At 42.6% G+C, this 8001-nt stretch overlaps 2 protein-coding genes across 2 annotated transcripts; both read right to left on the bottom strand.

The window, feature by feature from the left end:
• Nucleotides 1-8: 8 nt before the first annotated feature.
• Nucleotides 9-2604, bottom strand: LOC114157722 (uncharacterized). The gene is made up of 4 exons (XM_028038869.1): nt 2360-2604; nt 2170-2287; nt 2014-2102; nt 9-963 (listed from the first exon to the last, which is right to left on the bottom strand). Exons 1-4 carry the CDS (start codon nt 2384-2386, stop codon nt 211-213), a joined length of 987 nt encoding a protein of 328 aa, XP_027894670.1. The 5' UTR covers nt 2387-2604; the 3' UTR covers nt 9-210.
• Nucleotides 2605-3678: 1074 nt separating this feature from the next.
• On the bottom strand, nt 3679-7517 carry zpax4 (zona pellucida protein AX 4). The gene is made up of 18 exons (XM_028037374.1): nt 7358-7517; nt 7226-7281; nt 7065-7154; nt 6827-6951; nt 6609-6746; nt 6478-6543; nt 6243-6413; nt 6075-6171; nt 5791-5996; nt 5365-5724; nt 5159-5276; nt 4826-5031; nt 4635-4752; nt 4391-4560; nt 4254-4321; nt 4052-4170; nt 3829-3981; nt 3679-3765 (listed from the first exon to the last, which is right to left on the bottom strand). Exons 1-18 carry the CDS (start codon nt 7378-7380, stop codon nt 3719-3721), a joined length of 2331 nt encoding a protein of 776 aa, XP_027893175.1. The 5' UTR covers nt 7381-7517; the 3' UTR covers nt 3679-3718.
• Nucleotides 7518-8001: the final 484 nt, after the last annotated feature.

The raw sequence follows: 8001 nt of genomic DNA, 5'->3' as shown, positions 1-8001 counted from the left end.
GTCTCGTGTTTGAAAAGGAAACATTTTTATTGAACACAACATATTAATGTCACAGTACAAACGTGAACATATATTTAAGATATTTTACAACTAGGTAAAAAAAAAAGAATGACAAATTGAAGTCTTTTTCGGAGGATAAACTGCCCAGTTTGAGGCCTCCAAAACCAAATCAAAGACTCATTCCAAAAACGATCCTTTGGTTCGACACGGTCACTGCATGGCATCGAAAGTCGTCGCCTCCCTGAGGCTGAGCAGAACCTGCACAGCGTCCCCTTCCAAATCTGTCAGCATCCGCTCCTCTGACCTGCCCTCCATCTTCTCTTGTTCCAGTTTGCTCTCAAAACCTGTTGGACACGCGGTCATATCCTCCTGAGACCCGACGCCTCCGTTCTCCTTGATGCAGCTTCCTTTTTGTGAACTGTAACAAGTTACTGATGGTGGGAAAGTCTGGCATTCTAGTTCTGTTTGAGAGGTTTGGGACTGCAGAAGATCAGGAGATATTGCTGTGTTTCCTATTAAATCCTCCACTTGCTGAAAGCTGCTCAGTAGAGTGTTAGCAGCTTCATACTCTGCGTCTGACCATTTCTGTCGCTCCTCCGACGCATCAATGCAGAAAACCTTGTTTGCCCCCTCCAGTGAACCTGTGCTAAAATCTCTGGGATTTGACTTTAAAGCTCCTGGGAAGTCAGCCTGTGCAGCGGTGACTCTCTCCTTGCTCTGGGGCGCCTCCTGGTGGTGGAGTTTCAACAGGCTGGTAATAACCTGGTCCTCCTGCTGAGTGAGCTGGATGACCACAAACCTTGGCTGCACCTGAGGAGGGTGGATGCCCTGGAGTCTCCAGCCTGGGCTGCCCAGGTTGTTGGTGGGGTGAGGTCCGGCCCTGAATGGGTCTGGGCCGTTAGGAGGGGCGACGCAGGAAGACATGATGGGGGGAGGAGTGTTGAGCTGGGAGCAATCAAAAGCCTGATTGGAAAAGTGAAAACAATTAGCAGGCTTTACGGTATGTTTTTATAAACTCAGCATTGACGCTTCTTTTCAAGAGATGGGCCAAGTTTAATGTGGCAAGCCATTTTGAAAATTTTAAATGCTTGTTTTTTTATGCAAATGATCAACCATTATTCATATATTTTTAAGTGTGTCCCTTTCAATCTTTTTGGCTCCTTGAGTTTTTAAACATAAAATTGAAAAGTTTCTGTGTTTGTCTACTGGTAATTATGACTTACAGCTACTGAAAACCTAAAATTTAGAGACAAATAAGTTTTTTTAATACGGAGATTTCAGACAAATACATATTATATCCATGTTCTGTAAAGTACACACATTTAGCAATTGGTCTGGGCTCCTTCTGCATTAATTACTGCATCAGTGGCATGGAGGCAATCAACTCGGTTGATGGAAGCCCAGGATGTTTTGATAGCAGCCTTTAGGTTATCTGCAATGTTGGTTCTAGCATCTCATTTTTCTTTTGAACATTCTCTGCAGGGTTATCAAAGCAGCATCGGTACCTTTGGCAATGTGGGCTGGTACCAAGTCCTGCTTTTAAATTAAATCAGTACCTAAAGCTCGGCAGCAGATAGAAGTCCTCTGAAATGTCCTCAGATGATGCTGGAGACTTTGGACTCGGGAGGAAAAAATAAAGCACTAAAAAAGTGGTCTAAAACCAGCATAAGACAAGTCTCCTTTAACCACCATTGACTGTAGAAGTTTCACACTGGACCCAAAGCAACTTTGATTTGGTGAAGCTCTTCTTGCAGAAGAGACTTCAGCTGAACATTTCTATCACAGCTGTTGTGTGCGCATCTCATTTCAACCACACATTTTGCTTTCAATGTCAAATAAATATGCTTGGATACAGCAGTCTGAACAGCCAGCTTCTTTAGCAGTGAAACTCTTAAGGTTTCATTAACCGTCTGCTGCTCTCCTGTCAGCAGTCTTCCCCATGTTTCTGCACTTAAACTGTATCTTCGGACTTTTTAAAATTTTTCTGAGATCTTGATGTATGGACTGACTCACCATTTTCCTACTCAGGCTATTATAGATCCTCCTCCCGCAGGGCAGAGTGGGGTCCGTGTAGAAGAGCTCCACGGGACTCATTGGGTAACCTGAAGAGAAATTAGCTGTCACTTGTTGCTCAACTCATACATTTACATTAACATAGAAGTGACCAACCTGGGTGAGCATCTCCCTGAAAGGCGTGATGAAAACGTGTGGGCATGTAAAGAGGCAGGAAGGACGGGTGCTGCAGGGTCCTGGTGGAGATGGGTGTCAGGACGGTCTGCCTGGCTCTCTGTTTCAGGACGAACGGCGAATGAAATTAATAGACCCCGACTGAAGCATTAAAGTCTGAGGGGAAACTCACCAATAAACGTGCTTCGCTGTAGCTCATGGTCGTCTAATTAATTCAAAGAAACGCAAACGGACTCGTGGTTTTTAGAACCATCAAAAGTAAACAAGCTCGTTTGTTGCGTTTCCACTGGCGACCCCTGCTGGTGGAGTGACGAGAATACGTTCGATGAAAAAGCGCGGTGAAGTTCTCAGTTTAAAGGAGAGACCTCCAAGTCACCGAGTCTCTGCCCTGCATCATGGTTTAGATCAGGGGTGTCAAACTCCAGTCCTCAAGGGCCGGTTAGATGTGCCTCTGCTGCACCACCTGAATAGAATAATTAGGTCATTAAGGCTCTAGAGAACTGATCTACACAAGGAGGAGGTAATTAAGCCATTTCATTCCAGTGTTTTGTGCATGTGGCACATCTAAAATCTGCAGGACACCAACCCTTGAGGACTGGAGTTTGACACCTGTGGTTAAGCTGTGCTCCAACACAGCTGAACCAGTTTGAATCGCCTCTTCAGCAGGCCATCAAGTTAGACAAAGGCCTGGTAACAAGCCAGTCATTTGATTCAAGTGTGTTTGAGCAGGACAGCAGTTTGTATAGTTTGAGGCTCCCATTTTCAAAGGACAAAAAGAATCAAGCTATTATAAAAATGTTACATTGGTAATCTGGCTATTGTGCTTCTTTCCCACAGCTGTCACGCTTTTGAACGCCTCCTGACATAAAACATAAACTATAAGGACTGTACTCCCCTATCCTCTCATACAACAATAACACATGGACTATCCTCACACACACAACCTGTAAATTTTATCTGCCATTATTTATCTTGTATTATATACATATATAATCCATTCCCTAACATTCTTGTATAATCTGTGCATATAGCTCCCATATTTATACACAATATCTATATCTCTTTGCTATAATCCCTTATAGTCCATACATACATAGTCTTGTACATCTGTAAATAAATATTTATATCTCGTAGAGCACTTCTGGATAGATGCAAACTACATCTCGTTGCTTGTGCTTGTGACAGTGCAATGACAATAAAGTTGAATTCTATTATTGCTGTGCTCATGTACTTGGTGGACAGGAGATTAGCCAGTGGGCTTTTCTAATTTCAATGTAGTGCATAATATTCAGAAAAAACAAAAGTATTAGTCATCCTGAAGAGTGCCATTTGACACCTGTTCTACACTGATCCAGAGTAAAGAATGAAGTGCAAGTTGTAGTTTTCAGAAAACTTGCTTCACAGGCCAGTTTTGCCAAGTGACCAGAATAATCTTTAAGGACACTAGAATGGCCCAATTTCTTTTTCCATTCTGCTTAAAAATAGGCACAGTTACTCAACAGTGCTTAAAGCTTTATTCAATGAAACATTCTCAAGCATAATGAAGAAGCTTCTTTACTTGCAAGTTTCCCTTAGGCCCTACAAGTAGAAGAAAGAGTTAGACAGGTTTAAAGTTTCAATTGCAAGAGTTTACTCACTTACCTTTACTGAACTGGCCAGGTTGGTTATGAACCCTGTAAACTTTGATGTAACGAGCAGTAGGGTAGAAAGGAGGCCGGTGCAAGCTGGGACTTCTGGTTATTTGGGGAGCAACTGTGGTTGTAATTTTAGTTGGAGTCACAGTAGCTGGAACAGCTAAGAAATACATTTAGTTTAATTGACATTACTTAAAACTACATCCATGTTCTTAAGCAAGCAAATATACCTTTTGTAGTTTCCACAAAAGGGATCATGTTGCCAACACCTTCTTCGTCAGATTCAAATTTGTGGCTAGAGAAGAGTCGGTGGAGACTAGCTAGAGGGTACATGCACTGCACGGTCATTCTGTGGGGGGGCAGGAGAGTTGAGACTGAAATTAAGATACAACTAGAATGTGGTGCCAGGAAGTGATGCCTTGCAGGACATACCCTTCAACAGCATTCTCAGAAGTGTCAAAGTAAATCTTGTTTTGATAAGTCACGTTTTCCTTTGCCAACTGAGGGAGGAACAAGAGTATTAAACACTTGACACTCTGCAGTTAGTTTTAATATTGGGTAATCTTTACCTTAACAGTGGAACCACAACTGTGAAGTGGAAATGAGAAGAGCACTCGTGCACCATCTACTTCTTTGGGTACACACAGGCTGTTCACGAGATGGAAGTGTGCTGGCCTCTCATCACTTGGAACAGCAGACAGATCAACCACCACAGTCATCCACCCATTAGTTGAACACACTGTTGGAAAATAACCACCAGTTAGTATTCACAAGCCTGGCAACCTCCATTACAGTAATATAGCCTTTTCTTACTAATGAACTCTGTGGTATTAAACAGGCACGTCTTGATGGTGGAAGTCAAGATGTCAGCAGTTTCACGATCCCTCACAAGGATTGTAAATGTCCCGAGAAAGCCTTTCAGACCAATATCCTTCAAGAAAAGGAATTTCAATGTCAGGCTTAAAAACTCAAACTTTCTAGATGGGCCCAGTTGCTAATATTACCGTGTATTTGTATCCATGTGTGAACAGTGGAACACTGAGCAGCAGACTTTGACTGTCATTGCTCATGGTGTAGCCACGGTTGGCTGCCAGAGCTGGGGTTAGTCGATCTGAGCCAATCGTGAAATCCCACAGGAAGTCAAAAGAGCGATAAGCCAACTTGAAGTCAATCCCAGACTCCGTACAGACCACATCAAAAGACGGAGGAGCTGCCAAACAAAACAAGTAAGCTAAATATTTAATTTAAGGAAACCAAGTCTGGATATGACCCCTCCTGACCCCATTAGGGACAAGGGTGTTAGAAAATGGATGGAAGGAAGTCAGGATATGACTTACAGACAGCCATTAGTGCTGTGACTGAGATGGTGTGGTAGTATGGCTTGTCTCCAGGTGTGACGATCAGGGTGTAGTTTATGTCCAGTTTGTGCAACATGGCTGTATTCTCTTTGGAGAACTAAATATATTTAAGAAAAAAAAATAAAAAATGTTAGAACCAGGTTTGCATTATGACCCCACTGGATGATGTTCTTAAAGACACTTACCTCCTGGATTACAATTGGGTCATGCAATGGCACCTTCAGAGTGTAGCTGTGGCTTTGGTTGGAATGTCTGACTTCTGTAAGGGTGTATGCGATGGAGTCACTGAAGGGCACTGCAAATTCCTGCCCATTCAGCTGAACAGAGGTCAGCTCAACATCTCTGGGAACTTTGCCTAGATTGATTGAGAATGTGCCATCTTCTACATCAGTTTGGTCTTCAGTGACGAGTGGAGATGACAGGAGGGGTGTAACAAGATTCCTGTGAAACCACAGCACGGTCTCTTCATGGCGTTCATCCACCGACGTTTGTTTCAAGTAGAGGTTGAAGATGTAGAACTCAAAGAGGCCATCATTCACAAAGCTCTGAAATTGATTTTAGTTAGACGCAAGTCAAATATGCAGGAGACTTTTATAGTCAAGTGTCTTTACCTTCCTGTAGCCTCCTTCAGCATTATAAGGGATCCCAATTTGGACAGTCGAGTTATACCTTTTCATAATAAATCCCTTCTGTACCGCAGCAGCCTGCTCCATAAGGTTGCCATTGAGGCCAAAACTAATCTGTGTTTTGCCAAGACTGGGATAGAGTGCTTCTGGAGTGCCCCAGATCATATAGCCACTGTCATATGACCCTTCATCTGTTTGGAGAAAGTCATTTTACTAAACTGTACATCTTTGTAAAAAAAAAAAAACAAAAAACAGCTTAGTTTACAAACCCTTGGAGCAAGCAGCAATCAGGTCAACCATAACAAAAACCCAGCTTTTCCGTGAAAACACTGTTGCATGTACCACTTCTACTGGAACCCCAGTCACCTAAGACAACATGCTGGTTAAACACCATGTTGGGAGTAGGACATTGCAAGTAGCTGGAAAGGGCCTTCTACCTCAGTACGATAAGAGTCAGGTTGACCATACGGTGTACGAAACACAATCCTGTCATGGACAAGATCAAATATGTAGCCCTGCTGTCGGGCTTGAGACAGGTTCATGGGTGGCAACCGCTCATCTGGATTTTGAAAAGTCACCTGCCAGTTTTCAGTGGAGGGACTGTACAGCTGTAGAGACAGACAATTAGAAAGTTGCTAATCCAGAAAACCAATTGCCATCATTGATACATACAGGGCCGAGGGTGCTCCAGCCGTCACTTAACCCAGATTGGCAGGGAAGTTCACTCCTTACAGATACCTGTGGCAACATGATTAGAGGGTTTAAAAACAGGGGTGAGGGCTTAAGGAGGGAGGAAGACGCACCTCCATGTAGTTGACCTCACAGGTGACCTCTCTGGGTGACCAGGGCAGAGGGGGTGAACAGGTCTTATTGAGTGCATAGTAGGCATCTACTCCTTTATAGGAAGTTATCAGGTTAAATCTGAATGAAAAGTCAGCACCCTGAAACAGAGTTGGAAATATTAGCCAGGATGAACAAGGAACCTTCTCTAAAGGTCAGGAAAGCTAGTTTCTTTCAGTACCTTCTCAGTATGACAACTGAAGTAGGATGCCCTGAGCTCTACAAGGCCCAGGAGAGAGAGAATACTGATAGTGTAACCACATTTTGCTGCATAATACTCAGTGATGGCATACGTTCCAGTTCCATCTGAGAAACATTTAGCAAAGACATTTCATGGGTTATAAACATGTTCAGCCTAATTTGTCTCAAACCATTGCCATCCTCAGTGCTCTGAGCTGCAGCAGAACAGGAACACTAACCTACAGCCTCAAAGCGAGGAACTTCTCCAGTGGCAGCAAGGTCAACAGCTATCATGAAGTAACGATCATGACATTCTAGTCGAAGAACACCTGTGGAAACACATAAGTTATAGAGAACTCTTGTCTTAGAGTCACTGTAGGATAAACAAGGAGCTACCAACCTTCCACGAAGAAGTCACATCCTGCAGTGGACCACAAGGACAGGAGTAATGCCACACTGTAGTTACAAAACAAAAAGTGAAAAGATAGCTCAAAAATCAAAACCTGATGTGCGATCAACCACAACAACCTACCTAAACATCGTCTTGAAAGCCATAGCTGTTGATGTATTGGTGTCTAAAGTTAGCTTAACAGCTAACAAACTACACCTACTGACCAGTACAAGCACAAGTGAACCACTTGTTTTTCACCAGACATGCACCATGAAACTCTGTCCTCTGCCCAACCTTTTATGACACCATTTGTCCACAAAGCAACTAACAATCAGCTGCCTCCCAAGGTGCAGCCTGTCAGTAATTAAGTCAGTGACAGAACAGCTCCTGCCAATGTGAATGGCAAAATTTGTCCAGTAGTAAGGACTCAAATATGCCACTATTTTTTGGTATTTAAAAGAGATTCTAATGCTGTTTTCTTTCAGCCATGCAATTGAAGATAAAAAGAAAGATATTAGATCAATTTAGAAGCAAACCATTTAACCATTTTTTGTTGACAAATTTCATTATTGCTTCCTGTTCTGACATACTACACATATACTGATAGAAACACACATTTTAAAAAATTTATAATTTCTTGCTTACATTTTCAGCTTTTTCAAAGGTATTGGGTTTCTGAACTTTTAAACGTGTATTTTGATACTAGTGCTGTCATGCTATCTTTATCATCTGACTTCATGGTTATTTCTTCAATTGATTTGCACTTTATGCTGTTCTGTCCCAAA

Source organism: Xiphophorus couchianus, chromosome 14 (genome assembly GCF_001444195.1).
Source record: "Xiphophorus couchianus chromosome 14, X_couchianus-1.0, whole genome shotgun sequence".
Classification (NCBI taxonomy): Eukaryota; Metazoa; Chordata; class Actinopteri; order Cyprinodontiformes; family Poeciliidae; genus Xiphophorus; species Xiphophorus couchianus.
The sequence above is the reverse complement of the archived record's forward strand: the minus strand, read 5'-3'. Positions and strand labels throughout refer to the sequence as shown.

Bases quoted from the DNA above. Each gene is read 5' to 3' on its own strand.
- LOC114157722 (XM_028038869.1), bottom strand. From the start codon at position 2,386: ATGAGCTACAGCGAAGCACGTTTATTG. The intron at 2,288-2,359 runs GTGAGTTTCCCC...GTCCTGAAACAG, and splicing joins ACAGCGAAGCACGTTTATTG to AGAGCCAGGCAGACCGTCCT. The intron at 964-2,013 runs GTGAGTCAGTCC...TTTTCCAATCAG, and splicing joins ATAGCCTGAGTAGGAAAATG to GCTTTTGATTGCTCCCAGCT.
- zpax4 (XM_028037374.1), bottom strand. From the start codon at position 7,380: ATGGCTTTCAAGACGATGTTTAG. The intron at 7,155-7,225 runs GTTGGTAGCTCC...GTGTTTCCACAG, and splicing joins ATGTGACTTCTTCGTGGAAG to GTGTTCTTCGACTAGAATGT. The intron at 5,725-5,790 runs GTAAAGACACTT...AATCAATTTCAG, and splicing joins CTGAAGGAGGCTACAGGAAG to AGCTTTGTGAATGATGGCCT.